This window comes from Corvus brachyrhynchos, unplaced genomic scaffold, assembly GCF_000691975.1.
Source record: "Corvus brachyrhynchos isolate BGI_N302 unplaced genomic scaffold, ASM69197v1 scaffold116, whole genome shotgun sequence".
In the NCBI taxonomy this organism is placed as follows: domain Eukaryota; kingdom Metazoa; phylum Chordata; class Aves; order Passeriformes; family Corvidae; genus Corvus; species Corvus brachyrhynchos.
In genome coordinates, this window is record NW_008240221.1 from 16,337,218 (window position 1) to 16,357,712 (window position 20,495).

The 20,495-nt window shown below is 46.2% G+C and overlaps 1 protein-coding gene across 1 annotated transcript; it reads right to left on the bottom strand.

Moving 5' to 3' along the window:
• Window positions 1-6,710: 6,710 nt before the first annotated feature.
• Window positions 6,711-11,351, bottom strand: LOC103622835 (interleukin-17F). The gene is made up of 3 exons (XM_008641848.2): window positions 9,904-11,351; window positions 8,784-9,004; window positions 6,711-7,712 (listed from the first exon to the last, which is right to left on the bottom strand). The coding sequence occupies exons 1-3, from the start codon at window positions 9,925-9,927 to the stop codon at window positions 7,475-7,477; spliced, it is 483 nt and encodes a 160-aa protein (XP_008640070.1). The 5' UTR covers window positions 9,928-11,351; the 3' UTR covers window positions 6,711-7,474.
• Between the last annotated feature and the right edge of the window lie 9,144 nt (window positions 11,352-20,495).

The following is a 20,495-nucleotide window of genomic DNA, read 5'->3' on the forward strand; positions in this document are numbered from 1 at the left end:
CTGGTGGAAAAAATGGTAATAATGTATTATCCTAATATATTTTTTTAAAGTATTAAGGTAATGTTTATTTATCTTTGTGTAATAAAAAATAAGTGGAAAAATTCTTTGGTATTCTCCTTTCTTTCTAAAGAAGTCTTCTTGATAAGGCAAGAAATCACTTAATCATGACCATAAAGAGATTTACATGATGCTAAAGCCTCAAATTCTCTTGGTAACATCTACCTCTGCAGCAGTAGAACGTAAACCCCACGGAAAAAAAATTAGGGAAAACACCATTTTACCAATAGAGAAGCTAAGATACCTGGAGGAAAATAATTTATAAAGTGGCACCCAGGAGATTCACGTTAAGGACAGACAAGCAAAAAAATTTCTACTGGGTAACTACCCACTTATCCACCAAATTATCCAACTGGAAAAGGATTTTTAAAGATGGATTCAACACAATACTTCTTTGGGGGGAAGAAACTCCAAGAAGCTCCCTCTCCTAAAACAGCGATTGCATTTCCACTGCTGAGCTTTAACTTTGCTCCAGCATTATCTGTGAATCTCAGCCCAGCGCGTTTCAGCCTATTTCCTGTGGAGCAGAGACACCACCTGGGTACACCTGGGGAAGCTCACGAGAGTCAAGCAGGTGACTGAAGCAATTAACCACCTCTTGCTGATTGCAATCATAATTTTCTCTGTGTTCATGTCCTTCCAGTATGTTTTCAGAGCTTCAAATGTGGAGCACCCTGACATTGCACTTCAGCTGCGGTCAGATGGGGTTTGCGTGGGTGGGTGTCTGGCAGAGCAGGTGGGTTTATTTAAAGCACACTTGGGTTAAAAGCGCTCCAATGAACATGTTCCATGTTTCAGAGGGCAAGGCTGGCTGGTGAAGATGTGGGCGTTTTGTTTGCTGCTGTCTCAGGGAGGTGTGGCCCTGCTCAGGCAGTGGCAAAGTGCCACTGGCAAATGCAACAGCAAATACGGAACTTGTAGAGATGCAGAGCTCGGGGCTGAGAGTCCCTAATGAGTGGGAGAGTCCTCTCAGGTGAAAGCATCTTCTCCAGATCCAGCTGTGACCATCCCAACTTTTGCTACTGGGGCTTATTCCCTCTGGCTGTTCCAGCGAGCCGAAACCCTCCCTAACCTACTCCAGGTGAGTCAGCCTGTAATCTAAACCCACAGCACGGCCACACCATTCCTTGACCTGGCAGATAAGCAGCGGACCAAGGAAACACTGATTAACTCAAACTGATCACAGTACCTGCAATCACAACAATGAGCTCCTGCCCACACCTTTAGTTACCTTCAAACATTGATATAGCTTTGCCCAAACATAGGAATCTAGGAGTGCGTATGATCCTAATTTAGCTAGTTTCTGATCTTATCTCCAGTTATTCTTCCTTAAGGAAGCCCCTTTCTTCTCCTGCAGGTCTTGAAGTTTAACCCAGCTGACTATCCCACAAGTATTAAGCATGTGAACAGATTTCAAAAAAAAAACCCAAAAAAACACCCAAACCAAAAACCATCAAGGAATGGTCATCCTTCGAGGTTTTCAAAGATTTATATAAATATCAGTCTAGAAAGATTGAAACAGAACTGATTTCTTTGATGTTTAGATAATCTCTCACTGTCCTACCACTCCTAGAAGGAGTTTTGTCAAATTGTCTGCAATTAGCCCAAGTAACTTCTAACAGTTAAAATCACCAAAAGTCCAACCCTTTCTTCCCTGGAAGTCATGTGCCACTAGCTGGAGTTGGCACATGTATAGTGGGGACTGGAAAGTGCTGAGAGAGCTATGCTGAGGTGGAAAAACTCAGAACCAGATCAGAAAGAGCTGACACAGCTGGAGAGTTGAAAAGCCAACAGTTTTCTGCTGACTGACTTCACAGAGCATCATCATGGAATAGTTTGGGTTGGAAGGACCTTAAAGGTCATTTAGTTCCATCCCCTGCCATGAGCAGGGACACTTTCCACTACCCCAGGTTGCTCCAAGCCCCATCCAACCTGGCCTTAGTGAAGATTCCCCAGTCTCCCTTCCACCAGCATGGTTTTTGTTCAACCATTTACCAACCCAGCTAAATCTGTGCCTTAGGACAGAACCAATTTTTATTTATTTGAACAACTTTGTGCTCACACCTACAGGCTGCCTGGGTGTTCTACATGCTCCTGCAGAAGCATTTAATAGGTTAATTTATCACCCAGATTGATGGGGCCAGAAGACTGTTTTCTTTACTACTGCAAGTTCTCTCCTAACTCCTGGCACCATGAGCCAAGAGATTTCCCTTCACACTGCTGTGTTCACTTGGAAAAGTGTAGAATAATCCCAAACCAATGCACCCTGACAAGGGTCACCTCATCAGTGTCCTTATTTTTCTACAATCAATAATGATCACAATGAGAGACCAAAGAGAGTAGAGCTCCTCTTTCACCCATGCACAGCTCTTATCTGTTTGAGGTTTAACAGGTAAAGTTTGTTCCTCCTTGTTTTCAAGAGTTTCAGTGAAAATTTCTGCTAATTTGCTGCTTTTAAATGATATTGTCATTGGAGGGAGGGGGGCGGAATTGCTGCAAAACCCTCTCCAACATAAAAGTTTCCAGTCCAGCACTGCTCCCCATCTCTATTTCATGTCAGTTTGCAGAATCTGAGCAGCAGTGTCTTGGCAACCTGTGAGTAAAACGCACCAGAAAGGGAAGTTTGAGATTGGATTTTTGCAGATAATCATGCTCATCGTTGCCACTTATCAAAGCAATCTGGGTAGAAACCAGATGCTTGTAAAAGGTGCTGCAGATTCAGCTGTAACAAGGCCAAGAACACAAGTTTCAGAAGTCTGAAATAAAAAGCCACTCTGAAAAATTATGAGGTCAAGTTAGAGAGGAGATAAACCATATGTGTTCATTTACCAGAACAGGGAACCTTTATCATGATACAAATATATTGTGCTTACTGAGAATGCAGATAAAACACAAAACATGATGGTTTGTACTGATTTTACTCATAGAAAGGTGTGCCCAGAAAACAGTATTCTGTCAGTCCATAAGCCCCAAGGAGAATCAAACATATTTTTAATATTTTGTTAAAGTTATAGAAAAAGGTAGAAAAGCTGAGCAATTTTTCTGGAGGAAGAATAAATAAAAAGTTACACCAAAAGCAAGAAGGGATTTCTCTGAAGAGATGAGGACCTGAACCTGCTTCCGCTATCTAGTCCTGGAAGTATGGGGAATAATTAGAAAATATGAAAAACATTTTTAATCCTAGAATACCCTGAGTTGGAAGGCACCCACAAGGATCATCAAAGTCCAGCTCCTGGAACTCCTCTTTGTGAGCAGCAAAGGCAGGAAATGCAGTTTATGTCTGGTGCTGAGCCTGGCTGGCATCTTCTCAGCTCCTGACATCCAGCACCAGCACATGTCCCATGCCCACCAACAGCTCTGGCTCTGCCAAGCAGTACCAGACAATCACAGACATTTTAAGCAGGTTTTGGGGTTTTTGTCACTGCCTTGCAACAGTGCTGTAGAAAATGCAGAATCAGCCCACTCATTCTTCTTGAGCACAAGGTTAAAAATAATATCAAAGAAGTAAAAGGAAGAAGGGCATGGAGATAAAAGGAGATTGTGGAATTATAGAATGGATTGGGTTGGAAAAGACGTTAAAGATCATCCAGTTCTATGGATGATCTGGACACCTTCCTCTATCTCAGGTTGCTCCAAGCCCTGTCCAACCCGGCCTTGGACACTTCTAGGGATGGAACAGCCACAGCTTCTCTCTGCCAGTGCCTCACCACCCTCACAGGGAAGATCAAGGCAAGGCTCCTGTTTTGGAGGTGATGGTGACATGGGAGCAGGTTTCTGGTCTGGTCTCTCGGGCCATATCCAGAACTTGCAGCTGATAGAGGAACTCACCCCATCATATATACCCATCATGTTGGCACCAACCCACAGATCCCCACAGGACTGACCAGAAAATTGTTCTTCCAGAGAATTTCTGGACTGATCAGAAAATTGCTCAGCACCTCAAAATTTTGTCTGTAATATCAAGCTCCCAATAAACCATGTCAGCTTCCAGTCTTTCCACCCATTAACCCTCTGACTTACCAAAAAGAAAATTCTTGGGGTTTTTCAACCTTTTAGCTTGCAACCTTTGCATTCTTTATGCATTTAATTTTGCACACTTCCCAAAGCAATGGTTTTTGTGGAACAGGCTGCCGTGACCCGGAGTCCCTTTTAACACTCCCAGGAGCACCTGCCTGTGGTCAGTGGTCCAAAGAGGGCAGAGATACCTTCTGGCCAATACATTCACAGGTCACAGCATGGGTCTGGGAGGAGGCATCTACCTGTGCTGACATCACTGCTGTGCCCCCCAGCCCATGGTAATGCAACAGGGGTCTGAACTGTGCTCCATCCAGCATCCCGTGGGAGCTGCTACAACAGGATCAGCTGCCAGAACACACAGCCAAGGGGAGCAGTAAGCAAGGAACAAAGGTAGGAGGTTAGTGAGAGGAAATCAGAAGAGAAAAGGAATAGGAAAGGCCAAAAGGCTCAGATACCAACCTGTTACTGGAGGCTGCTTAGCCCAGCAGGTTACAAGAAGACACTGGGCACTGTTGCTACACCTCCAGCTGTGTCCTCTCCTCCTGGTAAAACAACACAGTCCCTGGAGGCTGCTCCAAGCCACATTTCAGAGCCAGAGATGCCCAGCTGGGCACGCACGATCTGGGTCCATTGCTGCAGAGGGAACAAACCAAGCAAAGCCTTTAGCGAAGGCTGTGAACTGCTCTTGCTCTCAGTGGTGATATGACTGTACTCTTTACAAGAAGCATAAATTTGTTTGTCGTGGTCTCCGATTCACAGAATCACAGGATGGTTTATGTTAGAAGGGACCTTAAAGATCATCTAGTTCCAGCCCCCAAATTAATAGATTGCTGGTAGTGAAAGCCAGCACCCAAAAAATAACCAGGCTTGTATTTACAAGCAGCTGCACTCTAAGAACGATGCCATTAGGAGGAAACAAACCCCAGGTACGGGCAATGCCTCCCTGAGTGGTGTGTGGTTTGCAGCTGAGAGCTCTGCCTGCAAAACCTTATGACCCATGGGCGAGACTTCCTTAATTAGCCTGTGTATTTTCCTAATTAGCTACTTCGTTATCCGTCCAGTTAGGACCACTCTTAGGGTAAGCTGGTGGGTGTTTAGGAGCATCAGCACAGGGCATACACTGCCATGAACCCAGTGTCCAACTAATTATGACTGAGAGGAGAAACGCAGGGCAGTTTTCTCCCTGAAAAACAAGTGAGGGCAGCCCCACAAGGCAGGTTTGTGGAGAGAAGTAGGTCAGGAGTAAGAAGCAGGTTGCGATTTCCTGGTCAGCGGTTACTGTAAGAGGAAAGCAGGAGACGCCTCCCTGGGCTTGCTCCGCACCACATGAAGAGCTCAGTGGTCATAACGAAACAGCTGCTGCCACAAATGAGTGCAGATGTTTGCAACTGAATGAGAAAGGTACCCACGGATTGTTGAAGTGACTCCCAGTGTCCCACGGGGCACAAAACACACCTGACTCAACAAAAAGCACCAGAAGAGTCATCACAGAGTCATAGAATCATGGAATGGTTTGGGTTGGAAGGGAACTCAAAGACCATCTCATTCCACCCCCTGCCATGGGCAGAGGGATACCTTCCACTATCCCCGGTGTCCCAAAGCCCCATCCAACCTGGCCTTGAGTCATTTAGGCCCAACAACTCGCCTGGCCCACGCTGGGGAGGAAACCAAGGTCTACCTGCACCAGGTGGATCTAACTTAAAGTGGTTTCTGTGCAGTCAAAATGAAATACAAGAATGCTTGCACAGGTTTGTCCTGATTTAAATGAAAAAGGAAATACAGGCTTAAAACCTCCCCCGGAAGAAACCGAAGTCAGAGGTCTGAGAGCCTGCCCCAGTTCTGGGTGAAAGAGGAGCAATGTCAAAGAAAGCAACATTGCAGTAGTTTGATAAAACAGTAAATAGTTATAGAATCATGGAACATCCTGAGGGACACACAGGGATCATCCAGTCCAACTCCTAAACAGTGAGCTGTGCCAGGCTGTGCTCCTTGTGCAGCTAAGGCAAGGAAAGGGCAATTCCTCAGTTCCTAAGGCAGGACAGCTCAGCTCAGCGGGAAACCACACCCTGCAGGCACAGCTCCTGGTTCCTTGGTGTCCAGCGATCCTCATCCACCACTTTAATCCCAGCACCTGTGAATTACCTGGCTAAGGGGCAGTGAGATGAAGCCATCTCACATCTCCCTGCATCCCTGCTCAGCCAACTATTCAGCTGGGGGAGGAGAAGGTGGCTTATAGGGATGTTACCTTGCCTGGAACAGGATAGAACAGGCCTTTCCGAGCTCTCATGAACCATCCCAAATTCCAGCTGCAGCCCTGGAATGTGATATCTCCTGTCTTTTTTCCCCACCATCCCTAGAGACAACCCCAAAGGTCTAGACAACCTTGTTCCATTGCCACTACTGCCTGCAGAACGCCCCTTCGCTGCTTTCAGCCTCTTCTTTGCGTCTTTTCATCTGTTTAGGCTGCAAGTTCTCTTCTGCTCCCTCTTACTCATTTCACTGCACCGGAAAACGCCCGATCTGTGCCAAAATCTCTCAGTGCTACCACAGCACAAACCCATTCTCTGTGTCTGCTGTCGTTCTGAGCTATCATAAAAAAACATCTTTTAAAATAAAATATTATTTTTATTCAGCAGATAAGTTATTTAATAAATACAGATTAAATGTATCAATCTTTTTTATACTCTGAGCGCACACAGATCCATAAATACCGCCATAAATAGAAGACATAAATAGAAATATAGATATCTGTTGGGTCTTTAACATTTTAACACTCAACAAAGTGGACTCAAGTATCTCCCAAAATGTTCTGCAATAAATCAATCTCTGTTCCCACGGACAAGCAGTGACACAAACCCAGAGTGTGCTGACAAGCAGGCCTGGTGGCACCAATGTCTGACTGACACCAGTAATATCCCAGCGAGCAGGGATGGCCAGAGAGGGAAAGGAGACAGGGATGAGGAAGGGAGGGAGGGAGGGAGGAAGAGAGGAAAGGAGAGAGGAGGCATTTTTTATGGCAGTGGTGGTGGGCATATGTTCAATTAGGGCAATTTACTGCCAAGAACAACTTTGGAAACTATAATTAATTTGATTCACCAAACTGATATAAACCACAATGAAAAATAAATTTTAAACAGCACTGTTTACCCTCTCACTGCTTGGGGCCACAAACAGAACTCTTCCTCCCCTCCATCACCAGCTACCGGTGATTCCCATCCTAAAATCCATACATGAACAACAGCAAGAATCACGACTTTCAGGAGACAATTTGCTCAGAATTGGAAGGGGAATGGTGTGTGGAATTCCTGGGACGCGAGGTGGGCGGCTGTGGGATTTCACCAGCGGGATGTTTATGGGAGATACTTCCTCTTCCCAATGTTGCCTTCCCTAGACATTCCTCCTAGGACTGGTGCTGGATGACCGGAGTGACACAGGTGCAGCCCACGGTGATGACCCTCTTCTCCAGGCGGTAGGAGGGGAGGCAGCCGCGCTGCTCCCGCCGCAGCACCAGGATCTCCTGCTTGATGGGCACGGAGTTGAGGCTGTGGTCCTCCTGCCCCAGGGGGCTCACACAGCCGGACAGGCGGCACCGGGCATCGGCAATCACGCGCGGGAAGCGGTTGGGATCGTCATCCAGGCTGGGAATGGGGACACAAGACTGATTTATGCACTTGGACAGCATCATTTGGCAGGATCTCCTTGTTTATATCTCCATCATCTTATTTACCTGTGCGTCCTCACTATGAGACACAAAGGATTTCCCTGTCCTCAACGTTTTCACAATGATTTCCCAGAAATGGAATCAGCACTGGAGGGTAATATTGCTGTATCATTCTTTAGGAGCTGATGAATGGAGTGGGCTGGGTTAAATAATATAGAACCCACTACTGGCCTATTAATTTTTGTTTGGTTTTAATTTCAGCATTTGGAAGTTTCTTTCTGTTAGGAAAATGTGAAATTACAATGTGCTCCCATCATTCTTTTTCTAGAGGAATAATTAATTTCATAATTATTTCAACCCCATGCAATGCTACAGGCTTGGGGCAGAGGGGTTGGAAAGCTGCTCATAGGAGCTGGGGAAGGGTCTGGAGCACCAGGAGAGGCTGAGGGAGCTGAGAAAGGGGCTCAGCCTGGAGAAAAGGAGGCTCAGGGGGAACTTCTGGCTCTGCACAACTCCCTGACAGGAGGGGACAGCCGGGGGTGGGGGGAGTCAGGCTCTGCTCCCAGGGAACAGGGACAAGAGAAAATGGCCTCAAGTTGCCCCAGGGGAGGTTTAGATTGGATATTAAGAAAAATTTCTTCCCTGAAAGGGTTATTAAGGCCTGGCACAGCTGCTCAGGGAGATGGTAGAATCACCATCCCTGGAGGGATTTAAAAGCTGTGTGGATGTGGCACTTGGGGACATGGGTCAGTGGTGGCCTTGGCAGTTCTGGGGGAATGGTTGGGCTCAATGACCTTAGAGGGCTTTTCCAACCTAAATGATTCTGTGATTGATAAAGTGACAAGATAATTAGAAACCATTCCAATGACATCCCTTTGCACTGCAAACAGTTTCTCTTGGAGAAATCCCACCCAACATCGAAACATCAGCGTGTGTCAAGAAATGTTTGCAATATTCACGGGACTCTGGGCATATGCTGAGAACAAACCACCACACAAAACCATCTGTGACACTGCCCTCACAATTTAGAGAATAACTGAGCAGTTACCTGTAATCCCAAGGAGCGAGGGACCGGTTCCTGATGTCATGGACCATCCTAAAGGCAGGGTCTGAGCTGCTGATACGAATGTCAACTTTCACTGTTGTGGGGTATTTGGGATCCTTTTGGTTCAGGCAACCTTCACTCAGCCTCGCAGAGGCACCAGCGTTTCTGTGGGGTAAGCTCTTCACAGTGAGGGCTAAAACCAGCACCAAAACCAGTGATCTGAACTGGGAGAGAGAAAGGTGTCATTAATTCTGCCCAGTCAGGAATGAGAGAGCACAAAGAGCCAAGTCTTGGTTAGACTGGACCACCAATGGACCGTCTTCATACTTATATTTGTGTGAAATGGGCCAAGATGAGCAAATAGCACAATGGTGCTAATGAAACTCACCATAACAGATGCTAAACCCCGATTTAAATTCTGATTCATCATTGATTCTGCACCAAGAAGAGCATCTCTCCAACAAGCTATGAAGATCCTGCTCTGCAGTCACACAGCACCGTCTTATCGTCTAAAAACTGGGGTAGGGACTCAGCTGACTCTGCTTAGGCTTAAAACCTTGCCCAGCCACACCTTCCTCAGGACCATAAAAATTGGCCACCCACAGCCATCTGCTGGAAATACCCCTTTTCCCAAGAAAATCTGGGGTTCTTGAGCCATTTGCAGTAGGCAGAGTTTTAGTAAATAATAGAGTCACAGAATATCCTAAACAGAAAGGGAACCACGAGGATTTGTCAAGCCCAGCTCCTCAAAAGAAGACAAAATAAAAGCAGGGTTTTTAAGGAAGTCAGGAGCTGACAGTGCTGCAAATGCTACCCAGGTTGAAATTCAAACGCATAGATACCCACAGTAAAATTTCAACAATTTTGATAACATGTTGTCTGCAAAAAGGGCTCTGCCAATCCCACATCAGCAGTGCTGATGAACAAGAGATAAATAAATAATGGATAGTCCACCACACCCTTGTAACTCAATCACCAAGCAGCTGCATCAGACACACCCAGCATCCCAGTCATCTCCCAGCAAGACCAAAAGGGTTTTCTGTACAAATCAGGGGATCTGCATTCTGCTTTCTCTCATGCTGCAAATCCATCTTATTCCTTTATATTGAATATAATTACTTACCAAAGCAGAGCTGATGAAAGCCATGGTAACCTCCCTGCTGCTTTGGGTGGATGTCAGGGCGACAGGACACGAGAGTTCTCCTTCTCTGAGACCCTTTCAACCCTGCTTGTGTCTCAGAGCTAGTTGTGCTCTCCATTTTATAGCAAAGCTCAGGCACTGCCACCCTTTCCATTGCAGCACAGCTGGCTTACCTGACCCAAGGTTAGGAGCTGATATTGCAATTTTTAGCCCACTTCCTCCCATCTACCTCCAAAAAAGGGAAGGGCAGATGCTACTACCAGCATCCCAAATCAGCCAATACCATTTATTCAGGCAGATCAAGAGATAAGGAAAGAAAAATAGAAGAAAACCCCAAACTATTCAGGGAGTTGTTTTTTTTTACTCCTTCCCACCCCCTCTTTCTAATTATAGTGTTCTTTCACCACAAACAAGTGTGGATGCACTACCACGTGCCTCAAACAAACCCAACAGCAGAGATCAGCTAGCTGCAATTCAGGCACCCAACAAGGGCTTCAAAATGAGGGCAGGACATGGAACTTCACCATTTAACCTCCCTTCAACTGCACAATCCACCCCCACCTCATCTTAGGGATCCCTGTGTCCTGCAGGGACCAGGCAGGGGAAGAATAGGTGCCATGGGGAACTCCTCCTGGGAAATCTCAGGGCACCAGGAGCTGGGATGCCTTCCCCACTGGGGTGACACATTGTGCAGAATTCTGAAAACTCATACACGCCCTGTGAGGGCCCTGACCACCTTCACTGGCCTTGGCCACCATCACCAGGAGCCCCATTCCAGCTCAGCTTTCACTCCCAGTCCCTGCCTGAGCTGTAAACTGGGTAGACCTTGGAGCAGCATTTCCCCCAGATGGACTCCTTGGATACACATGGTGGGGAATAAAGCTGGGGAAATGAGCTGGGGAAGGGGCTGGAGCACTGGGAGGGGTCCAGACTTATGGAATAATCTGGAGCTAGTCCATCTCAATGTCTTTAGCACTCCCACACACACTGTTTCTTATTGATCCACCTTATCCTTTCCTTTGCCCAACTTTCCTGTACACCCCATAAGTCTTGCACGAGCCCAAAATACTCTAATGAGTCCCGTGGCGCTGTAGCCAGCAAGGTGATATGAGGAAAGCCTCTCCCATTGACTTTGGTGGGACTTACATGTGGGCTTGGGTTGACCATCCTCCTCAGACAACCCTGAAAGAGCTGGGTCAGGAGCTTCCTTTGAATTCCTCCACCTGGTCCTGCTCCTTTGTGTTCATGGAAGCTTTAATCCCTCTCCATCATACAATCCTCACTTAATAACTAACAGGAGAGACGTGTGAAAATAAAAGTGGAAACAGGATTCTGCATCCTGCGGTCCAGAAAGGACCAGCCACCAACTGGAGGAGAAAGAACAGTGCATGTGCTCTTTCCCCTGGAGCACCAGCAGGTCTCTTTGGAAGTAAAAGCTATTTTTATGGCAGAAAAAAACTCCCATGTAACCACTTTATGGAGCTTATTGGTGGAGAAAAGCCCTGAGAGAAACTTTTCAAAAAGCCATGTAGCCAAGCTGGAAGCAGAGGACTGAAAGGTAGGACTCTTCACACAAATTCATCTTCAGTCACCCAGGAAATCAACAGATTCATGACATTTTCAGTCCTACAATAAATCAGAAACCTCTTACAAATTCATAGAACTTTCCAACAAAGAAGGACTAAACTGATTGCTGCTGCCACCTCTCTCGAATCACACCAGCAGAAATCTCCATCCACTGATGCTTTACATCACTGCAGGATGTTGTGATGACTCTGTGGTCTGGCTCAACCCACAGCTCAGAGCCCAGCAACTCTCCTCATGTACATTTGTCACATTTCAGGTAACCAAGTTCACCTGAGGCAACACCAGTGCTGTGACACGTTCCTACTCTGACTGTCCCATATATTCACCAGCGCATCTACTGAGATGCGACACGGAGCGTGGAAGAGCAAGAGAGGGTAAAATTACCAGAAACCCCTTTTTTAGCCCAGAAACTGACCTGCTTTTTTTTCCCCCTGAGCACTCGCCATGAAAGGAAAGGGCCCTACCATGAAAATGGGTTGGATTGTGCAGGAATGGGGTTGAGTGGAAACAGTTACGTGCGATGAAGCAATGACGTTATCACGCCAAATACCGGGTTATGAACTCCCACCACCGCTTTCCACTCACTTCTTGTGTCTTCAGCAGCTTGCAACTTCAGCAGGGATTCCCTCTTTGACCTGGAATTTCCTACAACTGAACTTGTCTTGAGTTGAAGTTCACTAAAAATTTAATCTAAAAGAGGCCACCAAACGTGAATCATCATAAGGGAGGAAAAATACTTTTATTCATAGAATCACAGAATGGCTTGGGTGGGAAGGGACATTAAAGATCATCTTGTTCCAACCCCCTGCCATGGACAGGAGCACCTTCCACCATCCCAGGTTGCTCCAAGCCCTGTTCTTGGACACTTCCAGGGATGGGGCAGCATCAGCTTCGCTGGGCACCCTGTGCCAGGGCCTCACCACCCTCACAGGGAAGACTTTTTTTCCCTTATATATACTAATATAAAGTTATCTCAAAAAGCTTTTCCCTCTCACACATTAAGGGCTTGGAGCAGGGATGGGGACATGGAAATAAAAGAGAGTATTTTAATTCTGCTTACAAGGATTCTTCTACTCTTGAGTTACTATAAAGAAACAGCACTGTTTGCAGTGCAGGATATGTTACACACTTAGGTTCAGGTTTTCACAGATCATAGAATCACAGAATGGTTTGGGTTGGAAAGGACCTCAAAGACCATCCACACCCTGCAGGGCTGCCTTCCACTATCCCAGGTTGCTCAGAGGACCTTCCACAGCCTGCAGCAGCAAAGGGCTGAAACTGCAGCCTCCGAAATCTCCAGATATTAGGGTCAAATAATAAATATTTCAGCTGCAGCAGAGAATGGGGCTTGTACCTCCAGCAGCTTGCTCCTGCCTCTCCAGTGTACCAGTTTGAAAGCAAAGCAGTGGGAGATCCCAAGTCAAAATTACAATTTAATATGAAAATGAAGATAAAGGCAATAATACAGAAACACTGGCTTAACCTGACAGAGCCAGGATACAACCTGACACCCTGCTGGGCAGGGTGGTGGTAGCAGTCCCATTAAATGGTGGCTGCAGCCCTCCTGAAGTGATAGATGTGGTTCTGTTGAAGCAGTGATCCTGTAGAAGGGTCTGGTCCTCCTCAGAAGGTCCAGTGGTGGTTATGTAGCTCTTGTCCTCTGGGAATCCACTAGGAAAAGCTGGCTGTGGTGTTCCAAACCTCAGATAATATCCAGGTAGGAATGCTTGGTTCCTCCCCCTGGGCAGAGCATCTCACAATGGGATGATGTAATTTTATGAGTCATGCAGTGAGGCTTGGTGGCCCATTAACAGAAGATATCTCTCTGGAGGGAGTTATCAGGGGTGAGTCATGAAGGAGATAAGGAATACTGCCCCACCTGCTTTAACAGCTTATGAAGATGGTGATAGAATGCATATTTTTGGTCACATCTTGCATTGTAACCTAAGACATCCAGCCACCCCAGGATTTTCCCTCCTGACAGGTGACACCGCAAGCTCACCCATGCTTGGTTTAGAGCACAGACTGTCCACACCCTCACAGGTTACCCTGGGCAGCGTGTGCTGGCAGTGCTTTGTCACACCAGCAGGACCCTTGGCCAAGTGCAGACCACAGCCGAGAGATGATAACTGGGAACACCAAAATTTAAGGGGAAACGCCACAGATACCAGCAGCAGAAACCTCTGCCTAGGAACACCAGCAGGTGCTGCTCCAGCATGACAGTGACCACGGTTCTGTGTCACAACTGCTGGCCCTCAGAGGGGACTGGTGGCACTTCTGGGCTCCCTCTACGGGTTACAGACAAACCTCATTTATGGCTGTCACCCCTGGCACAGCTTCCTGGTTTGCCCAGAGGAGTGGGATGAGAGGGATGAGCGGAAGGCAGGGATGGGATGATGCTGAAGGTGCTGTGTGGGGATTTTGCCCCTAATTCCTGCAAGTCTGGGTGCTCACCTGTCCCCCAGCAGGGATGTAGGTAGGGGGGAGTGATTTCTAGGATCAATAACCCTTCAGAGAGGGGGTGGACTAAGAGCTTAAGAAGTACAATTCTGTGGTGCAGTGTATTAAGAGCGAAGGCGATGCTCCAAGGGCTGGAGCCCTTCTGCTCTGGAGATGGGATGGGAGAGCTGGGGGTGTTCACCTGGAGAAGAGAAGGATCCAGGGAGACCTCAGAGCCTCTTCCAGTGCCTAAAGGGGCTCCAGAAGAGCTGGAGAGGGACTTGGGACAAGGCATGGAGGGACAGGACACAGGGAATGGCTTCCCACTGCCCGCGGGGCGGGATAGATGGGATATTGGGAAGGAATTCCTGGCTGTCAGGGTGGGGAGGCCCTGGCACACGGTGCCCAGAGAAGCTGTGGCTGCCCCTGGATCCCTGGAAGTGTCCAAGGCCAGGCTGGACGGGGCTTGGAGCAACCTGGGCTAGTGGAAGGTGTGGCTGCTCATGGCCTGGGAAATTATTAGGAACACGGCTTGAGAAAAGGTGACATACAAAACCAACGTACGAAACCAACTTTTTGGTTGCCTCTGTTGAGCTTCCTGAATGGTTACTTTTATAACCTGTGATCTTCAATCTCAAAAGGAGCATAATGCCACTCAGTAGAGGTTGCACACTTCCCACAGGATCTTCCCTACTGAACCCCTGACATTAATCAGGTTTCTTGAGAATTGCAATCTTCATTCTATTGCCTCCTCACTCTTAGTTTTCAGTATCACAAACCCCATCACAATTTTCATCCACTATGAATTTTTTAGGTTTTTTCCATCAGCAAGAACAAAGCCTGAAAATTAAATATAATAGGAAATAATAATATATAAATATTAACAGGTAGCAAGTGTTACCTTTTTACTTGGAAGATCAATTCCTACATGACTCTGGCTCTACCCTCCTGTCAGGGAGTTGTGCAGAGCCACAAGGTGCCCGCTGAGCCTCCTTTTCTCCAGGCTGAGCCCCTTTCCCAGCTCCCTCAGCCGTTCCTGGTGCTCCAGCCCCTTCCCCAGCTCTGTTCCCTTCCCTGGACATGCTCCAGCCCCTCAAGGTCCCTCTCGTCATGAGGGGCCTAAAACTGAAATATCGTTTTATAACATATAAATATTATATAATAGATAAATATTTTTAATATATATAAAATTTATAGCTCTGCTGCCCACATGGTTGAGCATCCAGGCACTGGATGATCCCTCAGTTGGTCTCAGACGGTCAGATTCAGCTGATCCCCACAAACCTCTCCACCTTTGGCAGTTTTTTCGCTTGTCACCAAAGACCCCTCTCCCAGCTGTGAAGGAGGTACCGAGGTGGCCACCAGGATAACGGGGATGTAGTCACCCGTATCCTGCAGCCCCGGACTACAGGGTAAGGAAAAAAACCTGCTTTATCTACCCTGGAGCTCCTCCTGGTGTCCTGTGATGGGAAATTCAGCATTAGCGGTTCCCCAGCTATAGATAGGGCAGGGAAAACAAATCATGGAATTATGGAATGGGCCAGGACAGCTTCTACTCGCCCAGGTTGCTCCAAGCCCCATCCAGCCTGGCCTTGGACGCTTCCAGGGATCCAGGGGCTGCCACAGCTGCTCTGGGCAACCTGGGCCAGGGCCTCACCACCCTCCCAGGGAACAATTCCTTCCCAATATCCCATCCATCCCTGCCCTCTGACAGTGGGAAGACATTCCCTGTGTCCTGTGCCTCCATCCCTTGGCCCAAGTCCCTCTCCAACTCTCCTGGATTCTCTTTAGGCACTGGAAGAGGTTCCAAGGTCTCTCCAGAGCCTTCTCTTCTCCAGGCTGACCAACCCCAGCTCTCCCCTCCCATCCAGAGCAGAGGATTTGTGTGTTTAACTTTCACCAATCTTAGCAGCTTTATGAGCCAGACCATGCCTGTAGGTCCGAGGTCGCTTCTGTCACGATCCGCTAATGCAAGCGAGGGTCGTGATGGTTCCTTTATAGATCTCAGAGTGCAAAAGGGCACAAGGGATTTCAGTTTTAATCAGAACAGTGCACCTTTATTAAGTACCCACAACACGGTAATGCGATAGAGAAGAGAAAGAGAGATAAAGAAAACAAAGTAAAAGGGTAGAGAGGAAGAAAAGGGGAGGAAATAGCTACCAACAGATGAGACGAAGTCCTCGTGGTCTTCCGCCAATAGATTCGCCTTCTTTCCATGGGAAGATCTCTTCTCTAATTTAGAAAGTCCCTTTATAGTCCTTTTCAGAAGCGAGAGGCAACTGGCCAAGAGGTGGGGAAATCTACAGCCGTTGTTATGAGGCTCGTTGCTTTGGGAAGCAGGTACAGGACAGACGTACAGGACAAGTCATTCCTTTCCACTTCAGCGCAGTCCTTCCCGCCTGGGCAGCAAGAACGGCACAGTCCATTGTGACCTGCACTAATTTTCCTCAGGAATGCGTACCAGTTCCCAGCGGGCACACCCGTAGGCAACACTTGGCAGACATCCCACCTCAGCCAGGCCAGGACTCCTGTGTTCAGTCTCTATCCTTGGCAATGATCGTGAAGCAGATGAGGGATCTTCGGACCGTCTCTTACACCACTCCGTGACTCACGATTGTCGTCAGGAGAGCTCCATCAGCACGATTTCGTAGTGTCGTTGCGGTCTTCAGGACTCGTCAATGTTGGTAGCACATCTCGGAAAACAGGAAAGAAGAGAAGAAAAGAGAAAGAGAAGAAAAGAGAAAGAGAAGAAAAGAGAAAGAGAAGGGAAGGCAAGGCAAGGCAAGGCAAGGGTAATTTTAATCAAAATACACATCTAATTTCTTATCACATCTTACTTATTTCAATACTCATGTAGTTCGTCTTGTGTCAATAACCTTAGGGGTGTCCACAGTGGATGGGATGTTGATCAAATTGTGTACATCCATTATAGATGTCAACTGTGTTAACCGTTTCATCATTCTCCAATTCATGATGTATAAGATTGCTGATAAAACAAAACCAATCAAAACTAAAATCAAGAGAACAATGATGGGATGACACAATTTGTTCAGGACACCTGTAGCAGTAGGTGACCACCCAAAAGGAGTATCCCACCAGCTGTGTCCAGCATCTTTCTTTCCTCTTTCTAGAACACAATGTGTTTCTTTCACATTGTGATGAACAGTTACCAAGGTTTTCTGTCCGTTTTTCTTGATCTTTTCCAAAATTCCAATGAAATCCTGGTGAAGCAACAAGTGCTTTACCTAAGTAAGGTTGATCCCAGTGGGGGTAGGCAATAATTGGTGGATCAGTGTGTAATTGGACTGTAAAATACAATAAGAAGTAAGTGGGGCTAAATAAGAGAAATCACATCCTGTGCTTTTAGTCAAGTTACAAACACAAAAATTTGAATGAGTTTTAGTATCTACAACTAAATTTTTCTATAAAAACCTATCACAAGCAGTTCTTAAGCATGCACATCCATTGCCTATATACACAAGCACTGCTTCAGGAATCTTCTTAGGATGAATTTCAAAATGACAGATATTTTGTTCTGTGTCCAAACAAATGTATTGAGCTCTAATTGCACTACGTTCACAGATGAACCCTTGTTGTTCTCAGAAAATACAAGTTTCCAAATTAACAGTTTGCCACTTCTCACCAATTTGACGGGCCCATTCTCTATGCTCGAAAGGATAGAGAACAGCTCCATCATGGTTCAGCCATGATAGGGAATATCAAATGCCCTGAAGCATTACGTATGGTTAGTACAAAGGCTGTGGCTGTGTTTGTGATGGGATTGTAGGTAAAATTCATTAAGTTCCACCAGGATTGGAATTCTCTTTCAAAATCAGTGGCACCGTCCCAGATTATTTTCCGAATTTCAGTAGGAAAAGTGCCTTCTTTGCCTTCTCTTATAATTGAGGCAGCAACTGACTGCATCCACAATTGAGCCTGGACGCAGCTGAGAGCCAAAGAAATGTTGCTTTGTGTAGCACGGAGCATGCCAATTATCAATTTGTGGTCATTCACATTTACCTTTTCTCAATTGGGTAATATGTTTGATATCATTCACATTTACCTTTTCTCAATTTGGTAATATGTTTGATAACAACCGCTGATGGGTTGTTGTATTTTAGTCAACTCTGTAGTTGTGGCAGCCAATTTATTCATTTGTACTTCTGAATCAATACTATTTGAGATTCCCAATCCTGTTCCCACAACACCGGTTATGTCTCTTTGCCTTCGTTTCTTAGAAAGGTTCCGCTTTCTCAACCAGGTTGTCCACCTCTTGAAGGAAGTTTGCAGGAAAGGTGAACAAGCTGGCTGAATTTCTGAGACATTGTTTTGCATCAGTAATTTGACTCGTTTAAGGGACCATGCTGGATTGAACAATATTTGTTGTTGGCCTGTTTTCCTGATTATATATGGTCCAATTTCAAAAATTCTCTGGCTTAGCATGACCGGTGGTTGGGTGGTAGGTATTGCAACATCGACTTTGAGTTCCCCCCAGTATTTTGTATTGTTTTTACCACACGTGACTTTATGGGGAAATTGTACAGCAATTAAGGTTTAGCCAACAATCTTGATTTTGAATTTCACAAAACAAAACACGGCCATGAGGTCCAATGCTATAACTGTGTATAGGTTGGGTAAAAAATTCAGCAATTAATCCACATCGTATTGTAACATCGTCACCTCGGGTTACCATAAAGGGTGGAAAAACTTTATTCTTACTAACACAAGGGAGGTACTTATACCATGGTATGTGACTACTGCACTCAGTATGGACTTCGCTATGGCATTTATTTTGGATTTATAAGTTAAACCTTTCAGGCTTGGCTGATCTGCCGGGTTATTTTGCCAATTGCATGTTACATAGGTTGGTTTGGTTAAGGTAAAGTTATACCAGCAGTCAGTTGGTTCATTTTCACAAAGCCTTATGATTTCCACATTGTTGGTACTGGGGTCTAAGGTGTAGTTACCAACATTCTTCTGACAACCACACGGGATGAAGGGGGTTTGTTTGTCACACACCCACTCCGTTGTAGGGCAGAGTTTGGCCGTAATGTTGGGGTGCAAATCACTTTTCCCATCTGGTTTTAGAAAATTTCCAGCGATTGCAATGGTGGAAGCTTTCTCGTAAAGAGATCCTTCTACTTTTCTGCATCCTACCTTAATTTTTTCACCTATTGTTCCTTTTAGGATTCTAGTCCAATCCTTCAAGTCCCATCCCCATTCACTTGGACGGTATACCTCAGAGTCGTGCAGTACTACAGTGGCTAGGTTCGGGCAACGATCTCTGGGATAGGATCCTAGAGCACTAGTGTACCTAATGGTAGCTTCAGACTGTGGCCACTCAGCTGGTTTTTGGCCCTGGTGTTGTGGTAGGATGCAAAAAAGTATCACTAGTCTTATCATGGTTTATGTGCTCTTCTTCATGTCCCTCGGAGTTCTTCTGTGAAAAGTAAACACAACAGAGTCTGCCACCAAAAGGCAGAAAATTAGAATGATGGAATTATGCAGCGTGTATGTATCCGATGCTCTCTCCCTAGGGCATCAGAGGCTACCCATGCATATTTATTCAGAGGGCGTTTTAGCACTAGTGGTACTTCTCCTACGGTAGGGAGATCTACCGAAACAGGTTGTCCAGGGTAGTGTGCAGGATTCTTAGGATCATTTGGTCCCTGCAGTGAGAGAATTATGCTTGGAGCTGTTGGGAAAAAGACAGTGATTTGGGGACACCCGTTTACCCCCATCTATCATTCACACCTTTCACAGCTTCCTATAGCCGAACATCCCAATTTCCCTCCTGTGGTTTCAAAAGTCGTTTCAAGAGACCGTTGGTCCTTTCTACAATGCCGTTAGCTTGAGGGTAGTAAGGAGTGTGAAAAGTCCGTTTAATCCCTTCACCTTTTGCCCAGTCCTGTACAACTTTGGCAGTAAAGTGAGACCCATTATCAGATTGAATTTCTTGTGGTTTTGGGAAAGTTCCAAACCATCCCTGCAATGCTTTAACGGTATTATCTCCTGTAGCTCTTTTAAAAGCATTGGCCTGGACTAACCCAGATATAATCTCTACGGCTACCAGCCCAAAGTGTTTACCTCCTGACTTTTTAAAGGGGCCGATACAATCTACCTGCCACGCGTCCCGTAAGCCTTTACCCTTTCTTAAATGCAGAGGGTCATCTTCCAAAGGGTGTCTTTCTAGCCGTCTGCGACGTTGTTCACAGGCTGATATGCATGTTTTACACATTTCTCTGGGAACAGACCAACCGCGAGCAAGGGCTTCTTTGTACAAATCTTTTGCACCTGTGCGTTGTCTTTTTACATGCAACCATTCTAAGAAGTGCTCCCAGTCCTCTGTAATTTGATCTTTTTTCACAGGACTTAGTCTTGCTAATTCATCAGCTCTATTGTTCCACTCTCCTGCTGGATTTCCATCTGTCTGGTGAGAGGCTACCCACTCCACGGCAAAATTCCCTGGACTTGCAATACTTAGAATTTCTTGCTACTTTTCCTTTTGCCATCCTGTGATTCTGTTAACTTCACAATCATTTTGCTGC

Coding starts and splice junctions, on each gene's coding strand:
- LOC103622835 (XM_008641848.2), bottom strand. CDS start 9,927: ATGGCTTTCATCAGCTCTGCTTTG. Junction 9,005..9,903: donor CTTTCATCAGCTCTGCTTTG/GTAAGTAATTAT, acceptor TCTCTCTCCCAG/TTCAGATCACTGGTTTTGGT. Junction 7,713..8,783: donor CTCGCTCCTTGGGATTACAG/GTAACTGCTCAG, acceptor CCCCATTCCCAG/CCTGGATGACGATCCCAACC.